This window comes from Neopsephotus bourkii, unplaced genomic scaffold, assembly GCF_033783945.1.
Source record: "Neopsephotus bourkii isolate Nb327-2 ecotype Australia unplaced genomic scaffold, CSIRO-AGI_Nbou_v1 NB_272, whole genome shotgun sequence".
NCBI lineage: Eukaryota > Metazoa > Chordata > Aves > Psittaciformes > Psittacidae > Neopsephotus > Neopsephotus bourkii.
In genome coordinates, this window is record NW_026900781.1 from 193,536 (window position 1) to 205,515 (window position 11,980).

At 61.6% G+C, this 11,980-nt stretch overlaps 1 protein-coding gene across 2 annotated transcripts; it reads left to right on the forward strand.

Annotated features, from left to right (window-relative positions):
* The first annotated feature begins 7,000 nt into the window (after positions 1-7,000).
* AOC1 (amine oxidase copper containing 1) lies at positions 7,001-11,118 on the forward strand. 2 transcript variants are annotated; one of them, XM_061346256.1, is made up of 5 exons: positions 7,001-7,079; positions 8,089-9,666; positions 9,869-10,157; positions 10,529-10,661; positions 10,758-11,118. In XM_061346256.1, the coding sequence occupies exons 2-5, from the start codon at positions 8,100-8,102 to the stop codon at positions 11,034-11,036; spliced, it is 2,268 nt and encodes a 755-aa protein (XP_061202240.1). In that variant the 5' UTR covers positions 7,001-7,079; positions 8,089-8,099; the 3' UTR covers positions 11,037-11,118. The 2 variants fall into 2 exon arrangements, with proteins under 2 accessions (XP_061202240.1, XP_061202241.1); XM_061346257.1 differs by lacking the exon at positions 7,001-7,079 and adding an exon at positions 7,205-7,288.
* The last annotated feature ends 862 nt before the right edge of the window (positions 11,119-11,980 follow it).

An 11,980-nucleotide genomic window follows, 5' to 3' on the forward strand; every position in this document is an offset into this window, starting at 1 on the left:
TCCGGGTGTGACACCCGCTGCCGCGGCCCCGGCTGGCTTTTTTGGGATGCCCTAGTTGTGCCGCCGCCGTCCCGCAACGTGCCGGGCGCACACGTGGGTCGGGGCTGCGATCCAGGCCGAGCGCCGGCCCCGTTTCGGAGGGCCAGGGAGCGCGGGGCCGTGAAAGGGGGATCTTGAGGACGTCAGCGCTCGTTTGTGCTTCGCAGCTCCCAATCCCATGAAAAGGCCGAAACTGGCGCTCTTCTTCCTTCGCCGTTCAGAATGAATCCCTGAGGCGGGGAGACGATTCCCAATTATTTTTCTGGCATCAGCCCAGAGATGGAGAGGGTTGGGGGGGGGGGGGAGGTTAAGGCACTGTAGTGTGTTCATCATCCTCTTCCCAATGCCCTTAAAAACACAGATTCCTGGGTCTGCACTGGCTTAGTGCTTCAGTTGACGATCACAACTACACTGAAGGGAACTCCTGGAGGCTGCTCACCCCACAGAACAGCCCCGGTGTCTGCCGAGCCATTCCGGGCTGTGCTGGCTACCCAGAAGGACCCACGGGCTCTTCAAGGGGATGGGGTGATGTTTGGAAAGGGGCATACACTGAAGAATCAGGCCATCACTGGGCTGGTGCTGGCTGGGAGGAGACCCCCACGTCCAGGCGGTCAGTGGGACAGGGTAGGAGAGGTCCAGTGTTACCAGAGGGATCAAAGCCAGACAGTGGCATTGAGGTAGGTGGCACAGTTGCTTGCTCCATCACAAACGTTCCCTGCCAGCACCCTGTTCTCTGCGGATAGCCCTGTGCCCAGGCCCCAAACCGGGGATGAGCTGCCTTCCTGCAGTCACTTCCAGCTTTCCCAAGGAAATCCAGCTACTTTAGTAGTAGGTGGGAGCACCAGCGCTATTTCTCTGTGCAGCACTGCTCATCCTGGGAACAACATCCACTGGGGCTTCCCAGCAGGGAACTCTCCTGATGTAGGAGCTGTGACCCCAAGCAGGAGGAGGTGGTGTGTACGTGCTATTCCATGCTCTGTGGCATCCCACCAAGATGGGCCCTGCATCTCCTTGTTGCTACTCTCCTAATGAAGCCTCCTCTTCTGGGGAATACTAATTGCAGAAAGGTCAATTGGGATCTCACAGAGGGAGGCAGGGAAGTGTGATCCTTGGCCAGAAATACCCGACAAAGCGTTTTCAAACAGCTGAGCCATTTTCCATCCAGTTGATCTATTTCTGTTGTTGGATGTGACACTGCCTCCTCTTCTCCCTCGCTGATGCCCACGTGAAGCAGTCCCAGGCTCACCACATCTCTGTGAGGGACGTGATTCTCTCTGTCCCAAGAGGAGGGACTGGGGGCCACAGGATTTGCCTTCCTGCTGCAGCCAGTCCTTGAGCATTGTCCCTGCCACAGTGATGGGGCTGCAGTGCTGGGGTGGCCGTGAAGATGCTCCGAGGGCTGGAGCACCTCTGCTATGGAGACAGGCTGAGAGAGCTGGGCTTGTTCAGCCTGGAGAAGAGGAGGCTCCAGGGACACCTTAAGAGCAGCTTCCAGTGCCTAAAGGGACCAACAAGAAAGCTGGAGAGGGGCTTTTGACAAGGGCAGGTAGGGACAGGACAAGGGGGAATGGCTTTAAACTGACAGAGGGGAGATTGAGATGGGATCTGAGGCAGAAGTTCTTCCCTGTGAGGGTGGTGAGGCCCTGGCACAGGTTTCCCAGAGAAGCTGTGGCTGCCCCATCCCTGGCAGTGTTCAAGGCCAGGTTGGACAGGGCTTGGAGCAACCTGGTCTGGTGGAAGGTGTCCCTGCCCGTGGCAGGGGGTTGGAACTGGATGAGCTTTAAGGTCCTTTCCACCCCAAACCATTCTGGGATTCTATGGAAACCCCTGGGTGACATAGGGTGTCACAGCAGCCAGTGGCTGATGCAGGTTCAACCTCCATCTCATTTGCATACACAGAAATTTCCCTATGCAATCCTTGATGGAGCTTCTCCAGCTCCCAGCACTGCTTTAGCAAAACTGCATGGACAAATCCAATGGAAGGAAGGCTCTGTGGAACCTGAAGCCTGGCCACGTCCCCTGGGAACAACACAGTGCCTTCTGCTCTCAGTCAAGCTGCTACACCCCATTGCTAAAGCAATCCAGTCACCGCAGCTGACACAAAGGACTCCGTTAGTGACAAACAACAGGACTGAGAGCAAGCACACATCTAGTGTGTGAGATGAAGGTGCAGATACACAGGGGAAGGCAACAGCGGGGTTGGAAGCAGCTTGGAGCACGCAGCTTCTTTCCAGAAGCTGCAGAGATGCAACCAGGAGGCTCTGCAGGTCCTTTGGCACCCCAAGGGGGGAGAGAAGGGGCAGCAGTGAGCCCGAGGCTTGAGCAGGACTGATCCTCAGCGGGGATATGGCCCTGTGCTGTGAAATAGAGGAGCTGTAGATGCCCAGGCCAGAGGAAGCTGCGCTCACAGGGACAAGAAGGCTGGGCTTTTAAATCCATGTATCCCGATTTCCCCAGCAGCGAGGGTGCTGCTTGGCTCTGGTTTAGCAACTGCCCTTCCCTCTGCACCTCGAAAGGAAGCACTCCCGTGGTGAAACACTGGATCCAGGCCCCCAAAAGAAGCATGAACTCGTGAAAGGGTTGAGTAATGGAAGATTTTCTCCTAAAAGAAAGGAGCAGCTGGCGGAAGTGCTGGCTGATGGGGCCATTGTGTGCTTTGTTATTCTTTTGATTACAAGGTTTGTGTCTACAGTTAGGAAAGAGGTGGAAAAAAACCCTGCATCTGGTGTGAAGGCACCAGCTGGAGCAATTCAAACCCTCCCCTGAGGGGGAGAGCTGAGAACTGCAGCCACAGCACCGCGAGTGGAGGGATGGGCACAAAAGGAGGGCTGCACAGCTCAGCTTCACGCCTCCGTGCTTCAGAAGCACCTGATACTCACAGCGAGGTGATGACGGTGAGGGACCATCAGCCCTGCTTCGTGCCATGCAGGCATCTCTTGGGCTGAATGAGGGGTTTAGAGAGGTGTTTGGAAGGTGGGAGAAGTGCCCCCATTTCTGCTGCGCTGGGGCACAGGGTTCCAGGCAGCTGCTTCAGCTTTGGAGGGGGTGACAGCAAACTGTCTTGTCTCAGAAACAAGAAGCAGGTCTTCTGCAAAGAAATACGGCAGCGAAAGAAGCACAGCGGAGTCGTGGAAACAGGCTTGAAGCTTTCCAGACACTTCCAGTGCTTGTGTATGCTTTTCACAACCCAGCAACCCCTCTGCAACTAGAAACCTTCAGCGCACGTTTCCCCCCCATCCCACCCAGCTGGTAGCTGTCTGGGAACACAGAGGGCGGCTCGAGGCCATGGAAGCCTTGCAGGGGGTTATTTTGGAATGCCACATGTGATAAACCAAGCCCTCTGCATCCTCTGGGGGGTGGGATGTTGGACGGGGACCTGCTCACTGCGCGCACAGGCACCGCACTCTGCCAGCACCAACCTCTGGCTCAGCAGTGAGAGGCCCAGGGTTGACATGAGGAGGGCTCCAGGGATAGCCAGGAGCGCTCTCTCTGCTGGGAGATACCCCACCAGGGAAGAGGTGGCAGCGCAGTCCCAGCAAGCAGGTTGCTCCTCTGGTAACCTGATATTGCTGGAGCCCCAGGGCGTGTTCCCACTTCACATTGTGTGAACGCATGGTTTCTCCCTGCCCCATCTCATAGCTGAGAAGTGGCTGGGGTGTGCCACAAGCACAGCCCACAAGCATCAAAGAAGAGGTCAAAACCCAAGGTAGATGTCAGGAGTCACAACAATGCAGAGTGAATACCAGCGGGTGAGCCTCACCTTATGGAACCTAGAGATGTGCTCAGGTGCCTCCAGTAGTACTGTGAGCTTTTGCAGGGCTGTTGGGTATCTCCAGCCTTCAGGGGTTATGGGACTGCTGCTGTGTCCTACGGAGAGCCAGGCTACTCCAGAGGCCAGCTCCATCTCAGGCACCAGCACAGGGTGAATCTCTCCAACTCCTGCACCACCAGAACACACATCCCCTATGAACGTGAAGCTGTGGAAGTTCATAGAACCACAGGATGGTTTGTGTTGGAAGGGACCTTAAAGCTCATCCAGCCCCAACCCCCTGCCATGGGCAGGGACACCTTCCACTAGACCAGGTTGCTCCAAGCCCAAGTCCAACCTGGGTGCATGATGGGTGCCTTCAGAAGCCAGTGTTGAGCCTGTTCAGTGTCGCGGTAGTGGCAACATCATGCTCCCCAGAGACAGGAATAATGGGGATGACATGTGCAACACTGACAGGTTCTCTTGTCCTTTCCCTGGTGGTTCCTTCATCCTGCAGGAGCGCACCTTAGGGTATCTCTGGGGAGGACACGTACACCAGCCATGCCTGATGATAGCTGTTGAGGGGCAGCACAGGAGCATGACGGATGCTCAAGACTCTCTTCCTGACTCCCCACTGCTCATCCAGGAGACACTGAGGACATAGGCCACCCTGTCACACATCTGCTCACACTGCTGGGATGTGCAGGAGGCTCGGAACCGTTTGCTGGCTGCGCTGTGAAACACACGCAAACCTCCTGCAGCCTGTTTCTGGATAGAGGAGCATAAAACCTGCATGGGTAAACCCCTCCCACCACAGCACACTCCCTTAACGTCCGCAGGCTTCAGCTATCGGGTTTATCCAGCTGCCTCAGCCGTTTCCTTCACCTCTCAGCCTTCCTCTCGCCTCTCCTTTGGCGTCAACGCCACGAGCTCTGCCCCGGTTGCTGCCTGGCTAGAGGAAGCACAGGCCTCCCCTCTCCCACAGCCATTTATCATCTGTGCCACGCTCTGTGTGTGGCTGATAATCCGCTGTGAGACATAAACACCCGCTCAGAGGTTTTGTTTCAAAGGCTCCTTTGGTTCCAGACATCCTTGTGTGGTTTCCTCTTATAGAAACGGAAGAATTCTTCTTTTGAAACCAGAACAGGTTCCCAGATCCTCAGGGAGGGTGAGTTTATAACCCAGCTGCTCTGCTGGAGCTGCGATGATAAATGCTCCCAATGCTTTGGGAGCAATCAGGGTCACTGATGAGGAATCGCTGTCTCTGCACTTCTGGCATTAAACTGCTGCTAAAGCACTCTACGGCCGCAGCTTTGCCTTGGTAGTGCCGATAAAACAGCAAACACGACGCTGTTAACAGCCACGTGGGTTTAGGAAGAGGTTCTGTAGCTGCCAAGGTGCTCCTGGTTAAGCTGTTTTGCTCGGAAGGGGTCGTTGTGCCCTGCTGCGTCACCAGCGATTGCATCCACCCTGCCTGCCGCATTCCCTGGTGCCTCCTGGGGCTCTGGCTTTCAAAGAAGAGCTTTTATTCCCCCCCCCCCCCAAAACAGGGACTTCCCTGCGCTTACTTGAGAGACACCCCAGTACTTCCTCAAAGGCCACGGCTGCAGTGACCCTACACCTCCCATCTATAACATGATAAACGTGGAGGGCAGTGAGAAGGGGTGAGGGGGTTCCCTGCTCCCTCGGGACCATCCAGGCACGATGGCGGGGTGTGGGCAGGCATGGTCGGCCCCCACCAGCCCAGCCCAGGTCTTTCTATGTCCCAGGGCCGGGGTGTCCCAGGGTACCCCGCATCCCGACCAGAACGCGTTGCCATGGCGACGGCGGATATCTGCCCGGACAATGGGAGCGCTGTGAGCGCCCTGGAGCATCCAGACCCTCAGCGGTGAGACTTGGGGGGGGGGGGGGGGGATGTGGTTGCTATAGTGACCAAGGAGGCGTTGCTGTTGAGAGGGCGTGAGGGGGGAGGGGCTAGAGGGAGGAGTTGCCACGGGAACAGCGAGGGATGGGTAGTGATGGTGCAAGGACGCGTTGCCATGGGGATGGAGTGTCGGATAGGGGGTACGTTGCCATGGGGATGCGGTGTCGCTGTAGGGATGGGGGGGGTCCTGGACACGTTGCCATGGCCACAGGATGTAATCATGGGGATGGAGAGTCATGGAGACATTGCTATGGGGATGGGGTGCCACTATGGGTACCACTGGAGTGGGTGGGGGGTGCATTGCTATGGGGATGTGGTGCTACTGTAGGGATGGAGGGGGTCAGGGACACATTGCCATGGGGGTGGGGTGTAGCCATGGTTACCAGAGGAATATGGGGTGCATTGCCATGGGGACAGGTATAGGAGGAGCAAGCAGAAGCCTCACCATGGGGTAGTGCCACCTGCAGCCACCCCAGAGCCAGGGGTCCAGCGCTTTGCTCTCATTCCATACTCCATGCTTAGACCTGGCCTTTTGGAACTGGCACCCCTGGAAGTCCCCAAGCTTCCACCAGCTTCCTAGCAGCCCCAGCAGCACTGGCTGGCTGGCTATTCTCCATGACAGCCTTCCTGGCCATGCCCAGGGATCGCTGGGGCAGTTACCCCTCTTCAACCACCGACACAAAGCCAAACCACCATGTTTCCCAGCACTCCCAACACCATCACCACCAGTGTCCAGCAGCTCTCCCCAAAACCAGGTGCTGCAGAGCACTTTTTGACACGCCATGCTGCACCTTGCTATGCCATGCTGCACTGTCATGCCATGCTGCACTATACTGTACCATTCCATGCCGTTTCATGCTGTGCCGTGCCATGCCATGGCCTCGCTCCATAGCACAGCTCCAGGAGCAGGGGGGACATTCGGTGGATACATCCCGGCTCTGGGTCCACCCCCCTGGTGTACCCACACGCCGGGCAGGGTCTGCCACCCTGCACCATGGCCACGCTCCTACGTGGGTCCATCCCGGTGCTGTTATCTCCTGTCCCTGAAGTTTGCTCTGGGTGAGGCCGTGCCTGGCAGCACCCAGAGCAGAGAGGGGGGGAAACGACCGAGTGACCGCGGGGCCAGGGGCTGTGCCGGGTGTTCATTAACCCGCGGGGGCCGGGCCTGCAGCCCCACGCGTGGGGGTGATGGGGGGAGGGGCAGCATCCCCATTCCCAGCGCGGGGGGGAAGGGGGCACCCTCAGAGTGTGCCCGGTCCCGGGGTCCCTCTCCCTTCCCCCCCCCCCCCACGCGTGGGCCCCTCCCCGCAACACCCCCCCGCATTGGCGTGTCAGGAGCACGGCAGCGAGCGGTGCGGGAGCGCGCAGGTGCGGAGCGGAGCGCGCAGAACAAGGTGGGGGGGGGTAGGGGGGAAACCCTTGCTGGGGGGGGGGATCCCCGGGGAGGCGGGACGGGGCGGCCGCAACCTTGACCCCGGGGGGGGCGGGACGGGACGGGACGGGATGGGATGGGACGGGACCGGGGGGAGTGGAACGGGCGGGCACCGTGCACAGTCCGGGCTGCAGAACGCGGGCAGGTGAGGGGGGGACCGGGAGGTCGGCGGGGGGGTGTTTCTCCCCGGGAGTCAGGACCCCGGGGTCCCACAGTAGGGCTCCCACTGTTCGCCCTGGGGGGGGGGCTCGGGTCGGAGTCTTGAGGTGCAGCCCTCCCCCGCACCCCCGGCCCTCCACCAATTTCAACCTGCTTCTGCGGTGGCACGGGAGGGGTCGGGCACCGGTGGAATCCAAAGGGAGCAGCCCCACAGCAGTGGCATCTGCGAGGATTCGGTGGTGCCACTGTTCTGATGGCTGGAAGTGGGAGCCACTGTTTGTCCCAGCACCGCACAGGCCCCCTCCCTGCCCTAAAAGCCCCTGACCCACCAGCCAATGACCCCCCCCCCGCCAAAGCTGCCACATCAGGGTGGGCTCTGGCTGTTTTGGGGTGTCACTGTGTGCCCGTCCCCTCAAGCACCCACAGCCTGAGGAATGGTGGGCACTGAATGGGGTGCTGGTGGAGAGGACTCCCAGTATCACGATGTCTGCCCAGTATCCCTGGGGATTGGTGGGTCCCATGGGACTGGTGCTCACACTCAAAGGGGTACATGCTTCCTGGGACGGGAGAGCCAGTATGGCATGGCATGGTGCATGGCCTCCCTCACCGGCACAGTGTTGCAGGATGGGATGGCACATGCCGTGGTCACACCATGATGCCCATGCTGGCATCCAGCTCTGCCAGCAGGGATGTGGGATTGGCTGCTCCCTGTACCCAGGACAACAATGGCCATTGCAGCTGCAGGCAGGGCCATGGCCCAATGGTCCACAGCTCCCTCTGTCCCAGGTCCCCCAAGGATGTGGCTGCCCTGGCTCACCTGGGCACTACCTGTGCTGGCCATGGCGTCCAGCTCCAGCTCCAGCTCCAGCCCCAGAGCCGGCCCCACTGAGCTGCCTCCAGACAAGGCTTCCATCTTCGCCGACCTGTCTGCGGCCGAGCTCCGTGCTGTGCGGACCTTCCTCATGAGCCGCCCGGAGCTGGGGCTGTCCCCAAGCCGTGGGGGGCCCCTGGCCAAGAACACCCTCTTCCTGGTGGAGTTGCTCCCTCCCAAGAAGCGACTGGCCCTGCGCTACCTGGACCACGGTGGCCGCCGGCCCCGGCGCCAGGCTCGGGCCGTCATCTTCTTCGGTGGGCAAGCGGAGCCCAACATCACCGAATACGCTGTGGGGCCCCTGCCCCAGCCAAGCTCCTACCGGCTGCTGCGGTTCAAGGGCAGCCGCACCGTGCCCTTCACCGCGCGGCCCATGACGCAGCTGGAGTACGAGCTGCTGCACGGCGTGCTGGCGCAGGCAATGGAGCCGCTCCACCGGCTGCTGCTCGACGCCACCGGCTTCTGGTTCCACAACTGCTCCCGGCGCTGCCTGACCTTCTCGGACATTGCGCCACGGGGGCTCGCGTCCGGTGAGCGCCGGAGCTGGCTGGTGCTGCAGCGCTTCGTGGAGGGCTTCTTCCTGCACCCGGTGGGGCTGGAGGTGCTGGTGGACCACCGGGACCCTGACCCACGGCACTGGGCGGTGCAGCGGCTCTGGTACAACGGGCGCTACTTCTCCAGCCCGCAGGAGCTGGCTGAGCGCTACGAGCGCGGCACGCTGGCGGTGGCGCGGCTGCCGGAGCCCCCCTCACAACAGCTCTTCTCCAGCTATGAGCCCCGTGGGCGCTTCACCACTGGCACCCCGACTGCGGTGCACGGGGCCAAGGTGTGCGAGCCCCAGGGCCGGCGGTACCGGGTGCATGGCAACCAGCTGGAGTACGGTGGATGGAGCCTGGCTTTCCGCCTGCGCTCTTCCGCCGGGCTCCAGCTCTTCAACCTGCGCTTCAATGGGGAGCGCGTGGCCTACGAGGTGAGCGTGCAGGAGGCCATTGCCTTCTATGGTGGCCACACGCTGGCCGCCATGCAGACCAAGTACATGGATGCAGGCTGGGGAATGGGTGCTGTCACCTATGAGCTGGCCCGCGGCATCGACTGCCCCGAGACAGCCACCTACCTGGATGTGCACCACTTCTACGATGCCGATGGGCCCGTGCGCTTCCCACGTGCCATCTGCATCTTCGAGCTGCCCACCGGCGTCCCGCTCCGCCGCCACTTTGACAGTGACTTCCAGGGGGGGTTCCACTTCTACGCTGGCCTGGAGGGGCAGGCGCTGGTCCTGCGCACCACCTCCACCGTCTACAACTACGACTACATCTGGGACTTCCTCCTCTACCCCAACGGCGTGATGGAGGCCAAGGTCCACGCCACCGGCTTCATCCATGCCACCTTCTACACGCCGCAGGGCCGGCGCTACGGCAGCCGCGTCCACAGCCACGTCCTCGGCAACCTCCACACCCACCTCGTGCACTACAAGGTGGACCTGGATATCGCAGGTGCAGCCCCCCGCTGCCCCCCACCTATGGGGTGGGCGCTGGGTGTGGGACCGGACCCCACGTGTTGATCCGGGGCACTGGGAGGCTCATCCCATGGGAGTGCCACTGCGTGGGCACAGCATGGACCCTCTGAAGGTGTCCCCCAGCCACGGTGGCACCTCTGCAGGGTCCCCGCCGCATCTCACAGCCTCTCTGCTTGCAGGCACCGGCAACAGCTTTGAGACCATGGACGTGCGCTTCGAGAACATCTCCAACCCCTGGAGCCCGGGTGCCCGCGTGGTGCAGCCCTGGCTGCACCGGCAGCCCCGCCGCAGCGAGCGCCAGGCTGCTTTCCCCTTGGGCACGGCGCTGCCGCGCTACCTGCTCTTCTACAACCCACGCCGGCGCAACCGCTGGGGCCATGCGCGCAGCTACCGCATCCAGCACAGCTCCCACGCCGGGCCGGTGCTGCCGCGCGGGTGGCAGGAAGAGGAGGGAGTCTCCTGGGGAAGGTGGGGGCCCCAGGACCAGGATGTGGCTATGGACAGACCCACTCTGTGCCCAGCGGTTGTGGTCATGGCGTGGGCACCTTCCCCTGTGCCACTGGCTCCCTGCTCTGCAGCCTGAGCTGGTCATGGTCATGGTCGTGGGTCACTGCTGGGTGACCCCCATAGAGACCCCAGTTCACACCATGGCACCCCAGGGCAGGCAGTAACATCCTCGCAAGGAGCACTGTGAGTGCCCCAGTTGTGGGAACCATGGGCCCCTGGCCTGGCACAGTGGGGATGCAGTGGTGGGTGTGATGGGTGGCCCGGGCAGGGTTGGGAGATGGGTCCTGCTCCTGGTGCCATCGAGGGGCCTGATCCTGCCCTGTCCCCCGCAGGTACCACCTGGCTGTGACACGGCACCATGAGAACGAGCCCACCAGCAGCAGCATCTACGCCCAGAACGACCCCTGGGAGCCTCTGGTCAGCTTTGAGGGCTTCATCCGCAACAACGAGAGCATCGATGACCAGGTGACAATACGGGGGTGGAGCTAGGGGGTCAGGCCCCACTGGCACTCCCAGGGAGCCCACTGTGCCCCACTGATACCGCTGGTACCATTCACGCAGGACCTGGTGGCCTGGGTGACCGTAGGATTCCTGCATGTCCCGCACGCCGAGGACATCCCCAACACAGCCACACCCGGCAACGCCGTTGGCTTCTTCCTGCGCCCATTCAACTTCTTCAATGAGGACCCCTCGGTGGCCTCGCACAGCCCCGTCATCGTCCGTCCCCTGGACCCTCCCACCTTCTCCCGTGTTGAGATCCAGCGCTGGACACCGGCCAGCCCCGGCGCATGCGTTGGGCCAGAGCCCTTCACCTACAATGGCACCTACCGGCAGGAGTGACCCGCCACAGCGCTGGTGGCGGCACTGGGGACACCAGGTAGTGCCATGCTGTGTCCTGGGCTCAGTAAAGGCAATGCCACCTCCTCTGGCCCATCCCCGCATGGGCCATACAGCAGCCCTGGCACTGCCTCGGGCACGAGCGCTGGCCTGGGCACCGGGAACATCACATCCTGTGAATTGGCTGTTGCAATATTTAATTCCACCATAGTTCAAGGTTCCCCACCCTGCACCAAACTCCTGGCCCTTGTCCCTGTCCCACAAGGGGTGTGCACTGGTGTCACCCCATGGCAGCGTGTCTCCCACGGGGTGCTGCCTATGCTGTCCCTGTGGCAGTGTTGCAGCTTTGCCATGCCCCCATCCCATGGTTACAGGTGCACACAGAGCCGGGGTGTCCGTCCGGTTTATTGTGGGGGGGCACCTACCGCGGAAGGCAACATGCAGGGTGGTGTGAAACGGCGGGGTGGACGTACACAGCGCCTGGCTACGGGACAGCGGCACGAACACGGCACACACTATGGGGCGAGCAGCTGGGGAGGTGGATGGGAGGTGGGTGGGCAGGAGCCCCCCAACCCCGGCCCTGCCTGCGCCCCCTCCCCACCGCGGCGTCCCCTTCTCTGTGCGTGGGGCGGCACCGCGGGATGGGGAGATGCTGGGGGGCTGCACCCCGTGCCCTGTGCCACCGGTTGTGCTGGGGAGCGGCCAGGGGAACTGGGGGGCACCCAGGGGACCCCGCCACCGCCCCAGGCACACACACAGACACCCCCAGCCACGGGGTCACCACAGACGGGGGGGGGACACGGCAACCCTGCCCCGTGTTGCGGCTCAGCACACGCTTGGTGCACATGCACATGCGTGCACACGTGTGTCACAGCGGGCGGGAAGCACGGCTGGGGCGGACGTACATACAGACACACACGTGTGTAGGGGCACAGGGGAGCAATGCG